The sequence below is a fragment of the Lepidochelys olivacea genome, assembly GCF_965140295.1.
Source record: "Lepidochelys olivacea isolate rLepOli2 genome assembly, chromosome: 1".
In the NCBI taxonomy this organism is placed as follows: domain Eukaryota; kingdom Metazoa; phylum Chordata; order Testudines; family Cheloniidae; genus Lepidochelys; species Lepidochelys olivacea.
In genome coordinates this window covers 241,709,776-241,730,124 of record NC_140411.1, presented here as the reverse complement: position 1 = coordinate 241,730,124, position 20,349 = coordinate 241,709,776, and the positions used below count along the sequence as shown (strand labels likewise).

Here is a 20,349-nt window from a genome sequence, read left to right as displayed (position 1 = left end):
GTACTGTTTACACAAAGTATTTGCTGCTTATTACTAATTTGTGATAACTACACTGATTACAGGAGCACTGTATTAAAAATACTTTTAATTATCCCTAGGGAAATTCTGCACAAATTAAAGTTGTGTGTACAGAATTTCCTTCCCCCTGCCTACAGAAATGGGCTGTAGAGATGTTGGCCGCCACTAGGGGCCACTGGACCCAGCAGAGCTCAGCTCGCAAATAGATAATAAGGTGTGTGTGTGTGTGTGTGTGTGTGTGGGGGGGGGGGGGGGGGGGGGGGGAAGAGAAGAGAACTGGAGGGTTCCCAGCAGTTGCAGTTCCCAGCACGCCCTGAAGGAAAGAGGTGGCATGCAGGAAACTCCCTGCAAGCTTGGGACCCAGCATCAGGATGTTTCTCCCTCTGGATCCCTGGGCTTCAGGAAGGTAGTGGGTGAGTGTGTCTGGGCGGGGGCCCTGCAGGTGGCCCCTAGGAGATGGGGGGTGAGTGTCTGGGTTGGGCAGTGGGTCTCTGCAGCTGAGCTCTGGGTAGGGGGAGTATTAACTCTCTACTCCTGGGGAAATTTGTGTGTCTCTGTATGGTTAGACATACTTGCTGACAAATATTTTGAAATAAGTTACCAAAATAACTGAAACTAGTGTTATTTTGACAACTTTTGCAGAATTTAATTTTTTGGTGCAGAATTCCCCAGGAGTATTTTAATATCTTTCTCCTATAAAGCTCTCTACATAGGAATCAGGACACAGACTTCAACTCAAGTGTGCTAAATTGAGAGTTAGCAAGTACTTACAGACAGAAGATCCTGTTAGAACTGGTGATGTACTTAGCTGTTGACCTAGAATCCCTACCCAACCTCCTCTAGTTACTCTGGAGTCACAGCATGCTGGACAGTGCACTCCATACACACACACACACACACACACTCCTTTTTATTTTTAATAAATTAAGTAGTACAGGCTCAGACTTTACTCACATATACAGAACAGAAAACTCTGGGCCTGACCAAGCAAAAAAGCTACACTTCTCGCCCAGGGAAGGGTTGCATGCCCTCTGTATAACAGAACACTGAAAAGCCCTTAACTGGAAAGGTTGCTTCGATGGGCAGCATAGTACTTCACATTCACTAATCTTACTATAGCCACAGGAGTGCAAGACAAGCCAAGAGCCCAACTGCATTCATTCTCCAGTGTCACTTCTGGACGGGTTGGTCTTCACCTCATTTTGATTAATACATTGTAACCACTTGATAAGTCAGGCAAAGCGCAGCAGGTATGCAAAATTATGCCACCGAAGAACACACATTGGACAACACATTATAGCATTGAAAAAGGTACTTTTAGGGTTTAAATGAATAGATGCTTTTTTGCATCTCTCCTCAATATGGCAGTGGAACAGATTCCACTTTCCCTCAGGCTTAGTCCAAAAACTTCCTGTTGGCATTGGCACCAAAGAGTGCCCCTCGGATTTCTGGCATCATCTGTTGAGAGAGCAGGTGCACCAGTTAGAGGCACAGTAATAAATACTAAAATAGTTAAGCACTAACAGCAACTTAATATGCACAAAAGTTAAGAAATCCTAAACTGCAGGTCCATGCTGGAGACATGAATGAATAGAGTATTTCTGTCAGTGCAGTCAACTCTTTAGGGGATGTACAAGTTCACCTGCCAGATACTGGTGGTACTTTCTCACTGGGAGCAGACTGTAATCACTAACACAGTTGCAGCCTGAGCCAGAGGGACTCACCTGTTAAGCTCAGGCATGCGATCACCCCATCTAGTGCAAATCATATTCAAAAGACTAATGCAGATAATGGGAGGTCTATATTGCCAAAACCAAGATTCACTGGAGGCATGGTGGGGTTGCAAGGTCTTCCTTCTACACTGGACTTTAGAAGATTCTCACACTGACTCAGAGTGGGTCTCTCTATTGGCCCACGTACTGCCACTAGCAGTAGAGCTTTATGAACACCATCTATTTTTGTACTATTCAGTAACAGGATCTTTTAATGCAGTTTGGTTCTTTAGAGACTTAGTCTTTCAATAGTCTAACTTCTCAAGAACCTAGCCGAGCATAAAACTCTGAAGAGAGGATGCTAGCAGAGATGTGCTCCTCCCCAAACTCCATACAACCCGCTGGATAGTTTAATTTTCAAGTCTACTTTTTGCAACCCTTTGCTTGTCATCCATCTAAAGAGACCTGATCCCATAATAAGTTACTTTGAAGATTAAGAGGATGATTGAGACTAAGGGATGCTGACTTCAAGATGAAGCTTTTCACCTTACCAACGAAGACTGAGTAGGGAGGGATCCAACTCCCTCTTTCCCAAACTCACCTGCTGGGCTATGAGATCCAGTCTGCTTTCCAGGGTATTGGAAACCTTGATTTTACCATCACTGTTATAGATCTCAACACCTCCAGCACTAGAGAGAAAACAGACATTACAATAGACCTCAGCCTGACAAAAAGCCACTCTCCCAAACAACTGCTAGAATGTGTGTCAAAGGGATAAATCAACAGAAGTGTGTGGCCTCCTTTCTGCCTTTAAATGGACTCCAATCTTACTCCCATTACACTGGAAGCTAAAATAACCTGATGAAGAGAAAGACAGCCCTAACAATGGGCAGAGCATCCTAATGGGTAACAATCATCACCACCTAGCGTTTTAAGGATAGAGGGGATGTGTGGAGATTTTAGGTATGAAAAATGATTGACTGAAGTAGCCAGCTGAGCCTCCTCTCCACTACCCAATAAATATAAATTAGGCTACGAGGGTTAGTTTTCAGATTTTGGGACAAGAGGCAATGTACTATACAGATACCTTTAGAAGTGTTATTTCTTGTACCATTTATAGCTCTATGCAACAAGTTTGTTAGATCTTAACTTGAGTGCATCATTCAAGTGTTCTTTTCTATGTTACAGAACCAGTTTTCTGACAGTTTTGGAGGACAAAGCTTATCAGTGGGAAACGTATAACCCACACATTCCCCCTCACAACTTTGTTCTTTGCTTTATGTTGAACCTTAAACTTGGGCTGCACTTGCATGCCTTTCACCTCTAACAGACTGAGAAGTTATACTGAGTTACCAACTGCTGTTGCCTAGACCAAACATTCCCCTGTGCTGTGAATTGGTTTGGGGAATGCAGCCAGATAACTATCATCTTTAGTTGCCTGGGAAACGGCACAGCAGGCAAGAGGACAGAAATTCAGTGTCAGGAGGAGTCAACTCCCACTAACTAGTGGCAGATGTGCCCTCAGGGGTACCCCTTTTGCCATTTCCCATAAGAGACATTTCAGACTCCCTCAACCGTTAACAGTGCATTGAATCTCCAGCAAGTTACTACCCAGCACTAAAAGCTACTGTATTCCTTACATATCTTCTGGCAGGAATGTTTGCTGGTCAATGTGAACATCAATGTCTTTTTTGGTAGCAGCTTTGTAGATGGGAATGCTCTTCTGTACAGCAGCCTAGAACACAACAGATATCCCACTTCAGGCCAGAGATTTGAAAGACACATGGAGTCCGCTGCGAGTGTTGCACAGAACTGATGGCTACTTAGTCTGCATTAGTGGAACAGGCATGGAGGGGAAATAATCAATTAGATGCCACAATCTCATTCATTAGTTCAGCCTCTCCAGGAAGGTGGTGCTGTAGGAAAAATGGCTGTGGCCTAACTACTTTCTAACACATTTACTCCTCCCTTTGAATCTTGAACCAGAAGCAGCTGCCATCATTCTTTATATTATGGCAGTACCTAAAGTTTGCTAGGTGCTTTTCAAACAGAGGAAGACACTCCCCAACCTGAAAAGCATAGTGCAAGAGATGAGGTATTCACAACAGAAGTGTTTCACTTGGTAGTGAATTGCCCCAGCCCCACTGCCTTATGATCTTGCCAGACAGGTTCCAAGCAGAACACCTTTGCAGTCACAATCCCTGGCTTTGTTTTTGGAGACATTTTATGCTACTGTAGCCAGAACCCCCTTACCTTAACCATAGAGAGATCCTGTTTCCGGCAACGGACATTCAGTCTGGGCTCAAGCAGCTGGTAGAAACCCTATGAGAGAGATAACTATAGTAAGAGGAGATAAAAGGAAACTCCCATCATCTTATAATTGATTCATCAGCTCCTGTCATTTTCTGGGGTTAGTTATAAGACTAAGCAACTTTCTGCCATTACTTATTTCATACAGTGAAGATAAAAGTTCATTGGTTACAAGTCCCCCTTGTACTGTCATTCTGAAATAGGGCTGGCTATGGATTACTGGGAAACCCACAGTAACCAATGGTTTTGTTTATGCAAGAAATAAATAATCCTAATTTTTGGGGTGCAATGGCAACTAAATCTGGACAATACTGAGGGTTGGTTGAGAAGAATGAGAAAAGGCAGGCTAAGAGTCAATAGTCACAGATTAGGCTGAGCAAATATGCAACTTCTAGTTAAGGCCTGCAGCAGTATTTGGTCTCTGAACAGATACCACCAACTGTGCCAAAATGTTACAGGAATAAGAGGACAGTAGTATAAGATGGAGGAAGCTTTTGGAAAGTATAGGGGACAATTTCCTGGTGCAAGTGCTGGAGGAACCAACAAGGGGCAGAGCTCTTCTCGACCTGCTGCTCACGAACATGGAAGAATTAGTAGGGGAAGCAAAAGTGGATGGGAACCTGGGAGGCAGTGACCATGAGATGGTCGAGTTTAGGATCCTGACACAAGGTACAAAGGAGAGCAGCAGAATATGGACCCTGGACTTCAGAAAAGCAGACTTTGACTCCCTCAGGGAACTGATGGGCAGGATCCCCTGGGAGAATAACATGAGGGGGAAACAGAGTCCAGGAGAGCTGGCTGTATTTTAAAGAATCCTTATTGAGATTGCAGGAACAAACCATCCCAATGTGTAGAAAGAATAGTAAATATAGCAGGCGACCAGCTTGGCTTAACAGTGAAATCCTTGATGATCTTAAACACAAAAAAGAAGCTTACAAGAAGTGGAAGATTGGACAAATGACCAGGGATGAGTATAAAAATATTGCTCAGGCATGCAGGAGTGAAATCAGGAAGGCCAAATAACATCCCTTGCTAGCTGCAACTCCAAGTGTTAAGAGTAACAAGAAGGGTTTCTACAGGTATGTTAGCAACAAGAAGGTGGTCAGGGAAAGTGTGGGCCCCTTACTGAATGAGGGAGGCAACCTAGTGACAGAGGATGTGGAAAAAGCTAATGTACTCAACGCTTTTTTCATCTCTGTCTTCACGAACAAGGTCAGCCCCCAGACTACTGCACTGGGCAGCACAGTATGGGGAGGAGGTGACCAGCCCTCTGTGGAGAAAGAAGTGGTTCAGGACTATTTAGAAAAGCTGGACAAGCACAAGTCCATGGGGCCAGACGCAGTGCATCCGAGGGTGCTAAAGGAGTTGGCGGACGTGATTGCAGAGCCATTGGCCATTATCTTTGAAAACTCATGGCGATCGGGCGAGGTCCCGGATGACTGGAAAAAGGCTAATGTAGTGCCCATCTTTAAAAAAAGGGAAGGAGGAGGATCCGGGGAACTACAGGCTGGTCAGCCTCACCTCAGTCCCTGGAAAAATCATGGAGCAGGTCCTCAAGGAATCAATGCTAAAGGACTTCAAGGAGAGGAAAGTGATCAGGCAGAGTCAGCATGGATTCACCAAGGGCAAATCATACCTGACTAACCTAATTGCCTTCTATGTTGAGATAACTGGCTCTGTGGACGAGGGGAAAGCAGTGGACATGTTATTCCTTGACTTTAGCAAAGCTTTTGATACAGTCTCCCACAGTATTCTTTCCAGCAAATTAAAGAAGCATGGGCTGGATGAATGGACTACAAGGTGGATAGAAAGCTGGCTAGATCATTGGGCTCAACGGGTAGTGAGCAATGGCTCTATGTCTAGCTGGCAGCTGGTATCAAGCAGGGTGCCCCAACGGTCAGTCCTGTGGCTGGTTTTGTTCAGTATCTTCATTAATGATCTGGAGGATGGTGTGGACTGCACCCTCAGCAACTTTGCAGATGACACTAAACTGGGAGGAGTGGTAGATATGCTGGAGGCTAGGTATAGAATACAGAGGGACCTAGACAAATTAGAGGATTGGGCCAAAAGAAATCTTATGAGTTTCAGCAAGGACAAGTGCAGAGTCTTGCACTTAGGAAGGAAGAATCCCATGCACTGCTACAGACTAGGGACCGAGTGGCTAGGAAGCAGTTCTGCAGAAAAAGACCTAGGGGTTACAGTGGACGAGAAGCTGGATATGAGTCAACAGCGTGCCCCATTGCCAAAAAGGCTAATGGCATTTTGGGCTATATAAGTAGGAGCATTGCCAGCAGATCAAGGCACATGATCATTTCCCTCTATTTGGCATTGGTGAGGCCTTACCTGGAGTACTGTATCCAGTTTTGGGCCCCACACTATGAAAAGGCTGTGGAAAAATTGGAAAGAGTCCAGCAGAGGGCAACAAAAATGATCAGGGGGCTGGAGCACATGACTTTGAGGAGAGGCTGAAGGAACAGGGATTATTTAGTCTGCAAAAGAGAAGAATGCGGGAGGGATTTGATAGCTGCTTTCAACTATCTGAAAGGGGGTTCCAAAGAGGATGGATCTAGACTGTTCTCAGTGGTAGCAGATGAAAGAACGAGGAGTAATGGTCTCAAGTTGCAGTAGGGGAGGTTCAGGTTGGATATTAGGAAAAAACTTTTTCACTAGGAGGGTGGTGAAGCACTGGAATGGGTTACCTAGGGAGGTTGTGGAATCTCCTTCCTTAGATGTTTTTAAGGTCAGGCTTGACAAAGCCCAGGCTGGGATGATTTAGTTGGGGATTAGGTCCTGCTTTGAGCAGGGGGTTGGACTAGATGACTTCCTGAGGTCCCTTCCAACCCTGATATTCTATGAGACCAAGACTTCTGACCAAGACAAACGTTCATTCCAAAAGACAGAGAGGTTGGGTCATCCAGTGTGTAAGTGAACAGCAACAGGCAGGGCCTGACAGTAAGTCAGGCAATTAGAAGTACACTATTGATCCCTGCTATGGAGTAAAGCAGCTTACAGGTTTCAAGGCACCCTCAACATTGAGGGGTCTGAGTGTGGCAACAGGAAAGAACAAGACTTGGAAGAACAAGACTGTTAGACTGCAGAGGAGAAAACTAGAATCACACTTTAAAGAGTTCCTAGCAAAAGGACATGGGGTAATATTTATGACAAGTTCTTGTACTAGAGCAGTTGCCCGTGGTGGCCACTATAGTTGAGGTACAAGTTTCCATTAAAACCCTTACTTGTATTTGCAAGAATTCCAAAAGTAAAACTTACGGGGCTAAAAAAGCCTGAAGTGGAATGTTTAGCCATACATGTAGTTTAGGGGAACAGCACCTATTACAGACAGACGTCTCACACCACAGAAAAAAACTGCTCAAAGCTACAGCCATACAAGTCTAGATTTGGTATAAAATTTGGAATGAAAACAGACAGGACCGTGCACTTTCCTAAACTTTGTGGGGGGGGGGGGAGGAGAGGAGGAGGAGAGCTTTTCCAGAGTGTGCATTTGAAAAAGGAGCTCATCCTGAGTATGCGCAGTAGAAACTCGAGATGTGCACATCTCTCCTGAAATGTGCACTCCTGAGCTGTGCTCACTTAAGGACAGCTTAAGACTCAGCAGTTATATTGTGTTTTGTGACTGTGACACTATTGTTTCTCTCATATTCAGATGAAAGTGCTCAAGAATTTAAGCTTTCTGCATCCCACCCCTCTCTTCCCAATCTCAAATACACTGGGGCCTTGTGAGCGAAGATTGGGGAGTATAGTGAAAGTGGCAGTTTTAAAAATGCCCATTCAAGGTAGTCTCCAAACAGCAGCAGTACTCCTACAGAGGGTTTGTGTTTGCAGCTAGGGATGCAGTCAGCCTTTTACTACGGCTTGAGTATTTTACCTGTAGAACCAGTCCATCCAGCAGTATCTGGTACCTGGCAGCATCCTTCACTACCTTGGCAAGTCTCTGCTTGGCCTCAGCCAGCAAATCCTACAGAAAGAAGAGATCAGGTCAGCAAAGTCCCCCTGTTTGTCCGTTTTGTTCTATGCCTACCATCCTCCTGTACTCTTAGTGTAGTTATGCACCCTGCCAAGAAGCAAGCTTACAGTGCAGCTGGTAATTCAGTCCAGACCCTCATCTCTGTGTGCACTGAGCAACAACTTTCACAAAAGGTTTTCTTTCCCCACTACCCTGTTCAGTACCCAAAGTGAATGTTAACTACGAATTCCTTTTTCTAGGCAAGGAAAAAATCATAGTACAGTAGAACTTCAGAGTTATGAACACCAGAATTACAAACTGACCAGTCAACCACACACACCTCATTTGGAACTGGAAGTACACAACTCAGGCAGCAGCAGAGACCCTTCACCCCCCAAAACTAATACAGTACTGTGTTAAAACTTACTACAAAAAAAAAAAAAAAAGGGAAAGCAGTATTTTCCTTCTGCACAGTAAAATTTTAAAGCTGTATTAAGTCAATGTTTAGTTGTAAACTTTTGAAAGAACCACCAGAATGTTTTGTTCAGAGTTACGAACATTTCAGAATTACAAACAACCTCCATTCCCGAAGTGTTCATAACTTTGAGCTACTACTGTAGTAAAGGATTACATATCCACCAGCAATGCTTATTCAGTTCATTAATGCTATTCTAGCTGAATGAGCTACAGTTGTTTCTCCTACTGTCTGCTGCTTCAGTAGGACAGCCGATCATGGAGAACTGGTCTGAAGTCAACAAGATGAAAGTCAATAATGACAACTGCAAAGTACTGCACTTAGGAAGGAAAAAAATCAAATGCACAAATACAACACAGGGCTAGGCAGCAGCACTGTGGAAGAGGAACTTAAGAGTTATAGTGGATCACAAATTGAATGAACCAGCGTATGCTATTGTAAAAACAAAAAAAAACACAAATTGACATTTAGGGATGTATTAACAGAAATGTCATATTAATGCAATGTGAGGTAATTGTCCCATTCTACTCAGCACTGGTGAGGCGTTGGCTGGAGAACTGTATCCAGTTTTGGGCACCGTACTTTAAGAAAGAGTGGGCAAACCGGAGAGTCCAGAGGAAAGCAACAAAAATGGCAAGAGGTTTACAAAATCTGACCTATTAAGAATTGGGGACATTTAATCTAAAGAGAAGAAAAGACTGAGGGGAAGCCATAAGTATTAAAATATGTAAAAGTATGTCACAAAGAGGATGGTGATCAATTGTTCCCCAAGGCCACCAAGGGTAGGATAAGAAGTAATCAGCTTAGTTTGGAGCAAAGATGATTTAGGTTTGCTATTAAGGCTAATTAATTTATTGCTATTAAGGCTAATCTAATTAATTATTAAGGCTAGTAAAACACTGGAACCAGGTTACCTAGGGAGATTGTCGAATCCCCATCACTGGAAGATTCTAAGAACAGATTAGACAAAACACTGGTCAGGGATGGTCTAGGTACAAATTATTGCCACTAGGCTGGGACGGAATTGACAGGGTGATATCTTGAGGTCCCTTCCAGCCCTACATTTCTATGATATACTGCAGGCTGCCTTAGAGAGCAATCAACTACAACTTTTTTCCCTTCCCCAAAATTGTATGGAAATCCTTCACATGCAAAATGTAAATCTGCAGAGTGATCATAACGTTCTAGAACTGGCCAGGTAGAAGACTCCAGCCTCGGAGAATAGTACTGTCTACTATGTGACATTAAATTTAGACTGAATTCAGTACCAAGGAATAGCAGTATTTTTTGAGTGCTCAACTGGCTGTCTTCACTTTTGAGAAGTTAGATACTCTAAGATAAGGTAATCAAAGCAGCATAGCACATCCTAAACATGGCTGAAGGGAGACTAATTATTTTCACAGCCCAGATCCCTGTTCCATTATTAATTTTTAATAGCTCCTAGTGTCCTGTTTTCATTAATAAAAATAGATACTTTGTTCATCTATTGAAAGAGCTCAAACAAGTATGGCTGTGGACCTCTATTTGTGTGTTGTAAATTATGTAAAATGCTGCATCTGTCAATGTCCATGTAAATTTTGACATTAAAGTCTGGATCCTCTGTTCTGAGGCAACAGAGCATCAAGTCTTACTTCACAGAGGTCCTTCACCCTATTTTAGAGTCCACGTTTAAGGATTTCTGCTGCTGCCCTGTTATTCTGCTCCCATCTACCATATCATCTCCCTTCCAAATATTCTTTCCTCTTTTCCTCAAAAAAATAAAATATCCTAAAGTTTCGATCCGAGTACAGTCTCCCCCCCGAACTGAAACGTTATGGTACGTATATCAGTAGACAACCCCATGATGTCCTGTTGTAGCCTTTAAAACAGAAGCAGGGAAATACCGACACAAGTGATTTCATGGGGCAGGAAAGTCTGTCTTGATAAACAAGAGTGTGTATTATGTTTTGAATGCTAGAGTATTAACAAGACCATCCCAAGTTCCCCTCACTGTCAAACCTAGTTATGCCTTCTGCCCTAGAATCCAGAAATTCTGGAAGTGCCCATCCCTTACTGGCCAGCCTTTCGGAGACCACGTAACAACAAGGTAAGACTGAGCTAGTATAATAGGACTTGAAATACTTTAAAACGAGGAAGGAAATGTCTTATGCACCATTCAGAAGCATGTGACTGAGTCAGCTCAAAGCATGGTCAGGGAAGAGATTATTCAACATAGATAGTTTCACAATGGAGTTAACTCTTTCCTCACCCTTCTCCTCTAAATAAACAGTATTAGAAATCTCACCAAATTCACAATGGTTGACAAATGTGGCACTAGGATGAAAGAATCAATCTATGCTGATACTCCCTCCTACCAAATCCTTTTTCAGAACAGTGTTGTGAACAAGCAATACTACGATGGTATTTTATTCTTGATTTCTGTAGTTCTCACAAACAGGACTATCTGATAGCTCAGCAGCACCACCTAGTATTTGAAACACACAAAAGTGTGCCTCAGAACAGGACAAGGGACTTTACATATTGTGTGATTGGTAGATTATGCTCACGGAAGCTATAACGGAGGCCTTTCGTAACATTGGAGTATGGCTACTGTTATTCATAGTGAATGTAACCATTATCTATGACAAGATGAGTACAGGGGTTATAAGTCTTCATGCTCCCAGGAATAAATGGTCCACCAAACAGACCAAGAGGAAAGCCTTTCCATCCACCCTGGGCCACTGTTAGAGACAATCAGTCCACTATGTGGATTTTTCTGGTAGTATTTATTTACAGGAAGTGCTTACCAAGCTTGCTGAAGCCCAGCCATTCAGTATCACTGCATACATTAAGTTCTAGTTGCCTGAAGCAACTCGGCATTTTGTGGGCCTCTTGTCACCCAGTTACTTCCTCTTTTTGCACTTGGTTGTGTAGGAGATGTTTCCCATTCTGTGAATAAAGATCAGCTGCTGTCCTAGGCTGAACTCAATCGCAGACTGCAACTGAGATTCCTGGCAGACAGATATATCTTCCCTAAACAGCAAAGTGTAGCTGTGAAAACACAATACTAGTGTATGCTAGAAAAGCCTGACTTCACATGTACAGAAGGCCACCACCTAAGAATGGTTTTTAAAGACAGCTAGCAAAGCCATTTTTTTAAGTCTATGTATGCTTCAAGTACACATCTCATTGGATCACTTAAAAAAACAAAACCAAACCAGATGCTTGTTTAATGGTTGGATCCGGTAATTCCTTAACTTTCAATGGGGAGAATCCCCTGTCCCTTTACTATAGAGGCAATATATACTCACTGCAATAAGGTCGTCTCTTGCCTTGAGGACCTTCAGTCTTGCCTGATTCATCAGGTTGGACATCTGACTGCAAGTTGCATGGAAAAATTGAATCAGTGCATCAAGCTTTAGATGGCAATAGAGGTGCAGCAAATATTTTAACAGCATGCTTTACATGTTAGAGTGACACAGTATGTGCTGAACGCAAGCCCATTCACTTATTTGAATCTGCTTCAAAAGCAGCTATGAAATTCCTCACTTACTATAAAAGCCATCCTCCATTGAATTTGCACAAGTGATAACAAAACCAGAAAAACTACTCAAGAGAAATTAGCCACCAAGACCAGAACGGATAGAATTAGGTGTGCCAGCGATGGAGCAGGACAGAGCATAAAGAGTTTGTTAGATATCTATTATCCAAAGTAACACAAAAGACCCCTCCACCACATCAGCTGTTCTCTTTAGGTGTTATCCCTGAACTTTGCATGGGACTATTTAGAATTAGCCTCTGGCTGATGTATCTGAAGCTTGCCAGCAAGGCCCCTCATGTACTCTCAGCTGCTGGAAGGAGAAGTTTTCTCTTCCCTACCTGACCACAAACCATTCCAGAATCTCTCAATTGGGGAAGAGCTGGAGTCTACTATTACCTATCCACTCTCTAGCCTCAATTTATTGGGACCGGTTTTCCTGTAAGGAGTTCCAATGCCTGGTCAGCTTCACTTTGCTTCTGCAAGAGTTGCCAATTTTGATGTGTTTGGGAAAGCTGTAAACAGTAGCAGCAGTGTGTCTGCAGATTCAGGACGATTACAGTGCCTCAGTCCACATTAAAATTTTCTTCTCAACGGTAAGGATTTAAACCTTTTTTCATATGTGACAATTCACATTCTGCAGAAATGTTTAGCTACGTCACCTGCACTTGCCGGCGAAAGATTGTTTGTGTATCGCTGGCAAGCTGCTGATTTTTCAAGCCCTGTAGCAGGCCAGGCTGCCTAAGCGACTTACATTTTCTTCTGTTGTTCAATTTGTTTTTCCTTCTTTTCATAGTACTCCATGATTTTCAGTCTCTGTGTCTGCACCAGGCGACCCTTCTCAATGTTGAACTCTTCTTCTGCCTACAGAGAAAGTCACAGTTGAAATTGAGGCTGACTCCATAAACTTTCACTTCACTAAATTAAAGGCTAGGTGATGAGACTCAAGGTACTAATTAAGCAAAGCATTTAAGTATGTACCTTAAATCTCACTGAAGCCAGTGAGATTTAAGCACGTTCTTTGCTGAACTCAGGCCTTACTAATTGCTGCTCAGTTAATCTGATCACTACAATATCCTTGTTTGCCACCTATCATTTGCTTTCCTGAAATAGGGATGATATACAAGTTTCAAGTATCAGCTAGTGAGCAAAGACTAGTAGGCTAACTGGGAGTAACCAGAAGTCCAGTCCAGGACACTTGTTCCGTCTGAACTCTAGAATTGGTGTCATCTTTGACTGCAGCAGTAAAGGAGATGGGAGAGATTCTGAAAGAATCACTAATTATAACTGTCAACTTAGCACAATTATTTATTGTTCTTTAACCACTTACCATTAATCCTTAAACGAGGATATACGTGGGAGGGAGCTACTGCTTTCTTAGAGCATGGTTGGTCCCCTCACATATGAAAACGTGGTAAAAGCTGCACACTATTTACAAATACCCAGCTACAAAAGTGTTGTGAATCCTGACTATTTACCCATACTTTGAGAAAAGCAATAGGGCCCATTTTAAATTTAAGAAATAAGAAAAAAAAAAAAGCAATATATTTGCTCAGTCACTTTCCATAAGCATTTCTACCATGTAAACTACTGTGCTAAACTGATCATATTCACAATCTCATTTCAACAAGACATTGGTTATCACTCCAACAGATCCATACTTTAGACCAGTGGTTCTCAAACTTTAGTAGTGGTGACCCCTTTCACACAGCAAGCCTCTGAGTGCAACCCCTTGCTTACAAATTAAAAACACCTTTTTTTATATTAACACTATTATAAATGCTGGAGGTGAAGCAGGGTTTGGGGTGGAGGTTGACAGCTCGCGACCCCCCCCAGGTAATAACCTCACAGGGGTCACGACCCCCAGTTTGAGAACCCCCTGCTTTAGACCTTCTTTTCCAATATGAACTGACATAATTGGCCCTGATGTGTAATGTAGTCAACCGCTAATGATTGATTAGTGGATCCTTACAACTTTGGCGTAACGCATTCCATTTTGTTAACGCAGAAGCGTTCATGCTTCCCCCCTTCTCCACACCCCCCCCATTTAAATCTATTTTGTGGTTCCTTAACATGGCTGCAAATCACAGCTCGCAATGGATTAACTGTCCTATTTTTATTTAGGAATAACCACACAAACTTACACCAAAAACAAGAAGTGAGAATTAAAACCAATTTAGTTATTTTGGTAAAAGTTTGTGTGTACACAAGTCCTAAGTAAAACAAATGTAGAAATGGGTCACATTCATCTCTGTAACTCCACTGAAGTTAGACAGACCAATTTAACCCACTATGTCTTATGCAAAATCCATGCTCACACTACCCTTAACTCCCCTGAAATATTAACAAATCAACATGTGATCTGGTGTACAAATGTGTTCACATCTAGGCATTAATAAAGGAGACTCTGGGTGAAAGGGCAGCTTCAGCTCAGTTCCCTTGATTGTATTAATTTGGCACAAACTAAAATATTTAACTTTAATCAGTAGTTAACTTGCTCCACATACAGGAATTATATGACAAAAAGTAAAGTAGCTTCTAGGAATATTGTAGAACTGTTTTTAATGATATGACTGGGAAGCAACTCAGAATATCAGATGCAATCCACCTCCTTTTGGAGTGCCTGACATTAAACCATCCAAATGGCTCTTTTTTTTGTTACCTTGGCATCTATTTCTTCAGCCTTTTCATTGGCTTCCTGCTCAATGAAAGCCATCATATGCTTGATCTGTAATAGAATGGACACAGTTAAATTCTGCTGGGAAGCACTTGCACGAGAAACAAACTTTTCCTTTGAACTCCACAATATTTCCATCCCCCCCACACCCAATCCCATCTCACAAACAACAGTGGCTCTTGTTTTCCTCCCACCTAACAAGCACACAAGTCACAAGAATTTAGAAGAGAAACATCCAGGGGATGGTTTAGACAGCGTTCCATCTAACACTTTCTCTGGATAGCATCAGCAGCACTTCCCTGGATTCTAAGTGTATTTAAAAAGTCGCGCAATAGTCTGTGGTGGGTGGGGAGGAACATAAAGTGCATTATGAACTGCTTCAAGGACCTGCATACATGAACCTTTCTAGCTAGAACTGTTTAAAAACAGTATTTGAGCTGTACATGCAACAGTCAGGGGACCAAGTTGCAATATGATTCCAATATGTATTGTAAACGTCACTGTTCTGTGACTGGGCTGGAAGTTCAGAGTAAAGCCCTGGACATGTTCAATAGCAGTCCCAACTACACTGCAACTTGAAACTATGTTGTAATCAACTCTGGGCAAGAGTATGCTAATCACTGAGTAGCCTATACTGTACAGATGGTTTCAGTATACAGATAGTAGTGAAGAGACTTTTCTTGGACAAGGCAAGCCACAGCAACATGCAGGAAGGATTCCCATTTACAGCGTCCTTTGTACACGACTATAAAATGCTTTACAGAGAAAAGGATCTGACTAGGAAGATAGGTAAACGTCTGCAGTAGAGCATGCGCTTCAGGGGACGAGGGGAAAGTGAAGTGACTCCATAGATGGAGAAGTTCAGACAGGTAGGCAGAACAAGTGGATGGAGTATGTTCTGAAAACCAAAACTACAATTCGGATTTAGATTCAGGGATTATATGACACCGAGTCATTAGGCCACAGCTTTCTAAAATCCTCTGAAGTCCAGAGCATAGGGCCCATCATAAAAGAAGGAAACACAGTCCTCCAGAGGAAAGTGATTCTGGCATGAATAGCGATTTTACCAATGGCCAGATCAAACCAAGGATGAACTCCGGCTTTGTTTCAGAGAGTAGAACTGGGAGTCGGTGGGGAGGGAAAGAGTTAGTGATTGAGTTAATTTTCAGATTTTAGGAGTCAAACTAAGCTGGACACAGAGTCTCTCAGTGGATTCAGAAATATAAGGAGTTATCCCAATTTGGTCGTCTCTCCCAGCAGCGGGTATGTAGCATCATACTACTTGGCAGAATTAGTTCTGGCAGCACTAGAACTACATTGAGTGCCTCAAGAAACTCTGCCTCCTTACTCAGAGGATAAGAGAGAAATGATGTGACATTACAGAGTTTCCCCAGGTTGGCATCTCAGTAGCACATAGCATACTTTTTGATGTTTGCAGGGAATACTATTCCTGTGAACAGCTTGAGTTCCCAGACTGAGAGGATCAAAGGCTCATTTTGTTTTTTCCAGAATGCAGAGAACAAGATGGGACTTCCACATCTCTAAATAGTGTGAGTTTTAATAGGACATTTGGCAAACTTAGTTTTATTTTTGTGAAGAAGAGCTTAGTTTCTCCTAAAATTGATGGCCCTTGCCCAAGAGAGTTTCCTAGAGAAAGAAGGCTAGTAGATTATCCAAGAATTGTAATAGTCTTTGATTAAATTTCCACAGACAGTAGATAATATATTAAGTTAGCTTCAAAAGGGCTCTCTTACTATTCAACCAACTGCAACACAATTTTCAAACTACTGTCTACAGAACGAATCAAGTGTTGGTATTGCTGGGAAATAGTCAATGGGAAGGTCTCTTAAAAACTGAAAATATTGAGCATATTAAAAGTGATATGGTCAAACTGCTTCCTAGCTCTATCAGGGCCTATATGCCTGCTGACCTGTCATGCAGTTTACTGTGTTTTGCATTTTCAGTTAACATAAGGACAGGCTCATCCCCTACCTTTTAGCTGAAAAAAAATCCAATTACAGATATATTACAGTTGTTAGATTTGAATACAGAACAGAGCTCCAGTGTTAGGATCTATTGCCCTTCCAATGTCAAAGCTCACCCTTCAAGTTTAGTCCCACAGTGACTAACAGTGCCAGCTCAAGTTATGATAACTGCGAACATGCCAAAAAGTTTGGTTGTGCAAGTGAAGGTAGGGAGCTAAGGGAGGATCGCCAAAAGGCAAATAGGGATGCTAAGTTACTGTTTGTGTTCTCACTACACAGTGGTCCTTTGCCAATCAGATTTGCTGAATGAGAAGGGAAGAGATGCAGAAAGCGTTTATGGGAACTGAGAAGGAACTGCTGATCCTGCATCAAACCTGTATGATCTGCCCATCACTTGAGAGGAAAGTTCACTGACCAGCATTGACTGGATCTGTGCAATTTTCATCACCGTGCACCATTTGCAATTCAGGTCATACCAGTTTGTTATCAAGGACACTATTTACTGTCAATGAGAACAGCATGTGTCCGGACTCAAAAGGACAGCCAGATAGCTTAAAAAGACAAGCCTTCAGTGGAAATTTACAAAGGAGCAGCACAATCTAAGCTCCTATAGTCAGACGACTGCTTTCCCTTCAGATCTGAAGTGCAAAAGTCATCAGACAGTTGAAGACTGTACACGCTCCAGGAGCCAGATTATAAGCAAGTACTGCTCAGCCATTATAATCAAATTCAAGTTTACACCTAATTTCTGTAGAAAAAAAAATCTGATGTTATGTACAAACACCAGATGAGTGTTAGGGTGATCTGATACCTGCACAACAATATGATTAAAAAAAAAAAAAAAAGATAATCCATGACCACTTTCATCATCTCTTGTTTTCAGAGGCCATCCAAATACTTTAGCAATCCCCCAGTCTGCTGTCAACACAGGAGCTTCCAATGCTACTGGGAGATGTGTTGAGCTTCCAATACAAAGTTTTGATTTTTTTTTTAAATTACATTGTTCAGTCTGCAGTCAAAGCCCCTTATCCACCAGCTAGCATGGGTATTATTCACAGGATTTTCCATTTTCTGTTTCTCCATGGTACAAGGCTGTCACTGTTCTTTCTTCGGCAACGACTCATTTAAATGGGGGAAGAGGGAGGTGTCTTACTCAGCTACCTTTGCTAGGAGTGTTGTAATAGGTTACCAATATCTTAAATATCAATAGCATTATCTCTGTCACCCCAGTCAGCAGGGCATGAGACAGCCTTTATTTTTGACGACTGCTGTTTTAATGAGAAGTTGTGTACCTTGAGAAAAAACACATGTCCACTTTGAATGGAGAGAGATAAACAAGCTTCTCTTCCTAACCCGGGCTTTGGTTATGAATGCGGTCTCTAAACTGTTGGGGGTGGCTAAAAGCCCCCTAGCCGTCTACCCCCACGGCCACTCAGGCCCCTAGCGCTTTCCAGCACCGACTGCACGGATGCGGCCAGCACCACCACCGAGGTAGCTGCTCCTAGCCCAGGTCCTGGTCACGGTGACGGCAGCGCGGCCAGGCGACGCAGCCCCCCCCAGGGCAGGAAACGAGGGAGGATCCCACATCCCATGGGGAGACCTGGGGGGGGGGGGGGGGATGCAGTGGCCCGCGGCCCCGAACGCTGCCCCCCAAAGCTCCCCAGGGCCTCGGACACCAGCAGCCCCAGGAACATGAAGCTGCCCCCGCCCCGTCACCGGGGCCCCGAGATCCGGGCATGGCCCCGGCAGAGCAGACGGGTCGGGGAGGAGCAGCTCTAGCAACGGACCCGAGGAAGAATCACGGCTGACCCCGCCCGAGCTGGGGCCGCCCTGGCCCCGAGGAGCGGGCCGGGCCCGGTACCTGTTTCTGGACATCGGCATCACTGAGCGCCATGGCCACGACGGGGAGAAGGGCGGCGGGTGACGGTGGCTGGGGTCCCTCCGGGCTCGTGAGGATCTGACGGAATCAAATCCGGGTCAGTCGGGTCACAGGTGTGGGGGGGGGCTGCGTCACTCCAGCCCCGCCCACCACCGCCACCGCCCTGCGCCAATGGGAACCGAGACGCGGGGCGGCTTCGTGCGGCTCGCCGCGCATGCGCATCTGACTTGGTAACCCCATGGGGCTGGTCCCTGGCCTAGTTACCAGCCCAAAAGGAGCCTGTCAGTGTTATGAGGTGACACAGCAGTGATGCCCCGTAACCCGGCTCCGGGGGGGCTGCAGCGCCCAGCGTTGCTGTGTTAATCCCTTGCTCTATTTGGTGTTTTCCTTACAGCCCAAGCACCTGGAATGGTTTCACTACAGGAGAATTGCCGCTTTCATTAAAAAAAATTCCCAGGGTTATGGTTGCCAAAAAAAAGCTTGAAAACCTGACCTGAACATACCTGAAAAGACCCCAAACCAGAAGGCAAATAAAGAATCTCACATTATTTTGTAAAATCTCAAATAGCACTATTCAGTTACATATTGAATATCTGTCATATCCATACTTCTTCCTACATTTTGGTTTGTCTCTGGTTACTGAACATTTACAGTGCCTCAAACCAAATAATGTTCTGACACAAGCTAATCATCTTAACATCTAATGAAATAATAGCACAAGACATTATGGCAGCTATTTGAATGAATCTTTAACCTTTATGAAAGTTGTCAAGTCATTCAATACAGAAGAACATATTATACACAGATTTTTTTTTTAAAGTACAGGAGTTCCTAGTGTAGGAAGCAACTTGGACATTATGACATGATCACGTTTAAAGTAACTTCACAAAGAATCAGAACACTATTTTATTTAGTGTTGATTGTCCAAACAAAGTTTCCATACCTTACTCTCTCCTTGTACTTCATTTTAAAAAAAGATCCCAGACTTGCCATTATCTTCTTCTTTCTTAGCTCTCCAACAATTCTGTAAGCTATAACCTTACCTATGTGGACTGGATCGCAGACATGGAGTTACACTTCTTTTAAAGCTTCATTATTTCAAGTAACTTTTTTCTGCGGGATTTCCTAAAATCACTAACAGGTATACAATTGTCAAGATTACCAAATTTCCCACAAGAATTATTATCTAATTATATTTTTTTTTATCTTTTCCACTGTAACAGGTATGTGTACCACTGCTCTCTAGTGGATGGAATACGAAATGTTCTTGTGTGTGTAATCATAAACATATATACTGTACTGAGGACGGTTGCACCGACCAGACAGAGCGACCAGGTTGATGGCATTGCACCAGCCATCATGTAGTGAAGTTCCCAGATCTGGCTCAATCCTGCAAATCCACAAATCTCTGGAGAGGCCTCATGAGTGGCACTAGGTAAGGTCAGAACGTGTACCCCTTAGCATATCTCTAGTGAGTTTGAGAACACAGCGTGAGGGCGTGTTTTGTCCATCCAGGTGACATGGCTGACGAGTATGCAACACCACTTTTTAATAAAATGAGTGATTGAAGGAAGGACAGATCTCTACACAATTGTGACAGTTCACTCAAAGTCAAACCATTTTATACTCAGTATTTGGTGCTGACAGTGCACACAGAATGCCTTTAGCAGCTCCAAGTCTGCCTGTAAATTGTGTAAGAGAGAGAGACATTATGTTGCCACTTAGCGGCACAGTTTACAAACTATTTATTGAACTCTAAAAATGCTATATCTGTGGAAGTATGAACATTTAAGTGTTGGAGATCCGTCATCC

The 20,349-nt window shown here is 43.2% G+C and overlaps 1 protein-coding gene across 1 annotated transcript; it reads right to left on the bottom strand.

The window, feature by feature from the left end:
* Nucleotides 1-911: 911 nt before the first annotated feature.
* On the bottom strand, nt 912-18,674 carry ATP6V1E1 (ATPase H+ transporting V1 subunit E1). Its single transcript, XM_084616986.1, has 9 exons — nt 18,520-18,674; nt 14,659-14,724; nt 12,751-12,860; nt 11,770-11,836; nt 7,927-8,016; nt 3,984-4,052; nt 3,371-3,465; nt 2,332-2,419; nt 912-1,476 (listed from the first exon to the last, which is right to left on the bottom strand). Exons 1-9 carry the CDS (start codon nt 18,550-18,552, stop codon nt 1,414-1,416), a joined length of 681 nt encoding a protein of 226 aa, XP_084473112.1. The 5' UTR covers nt 18,553-18,674; the 3' UTR covers nt 912-1,413.
* Nucleotides 18,675-20,349: the final 1,675 nt, after the last annotated feature.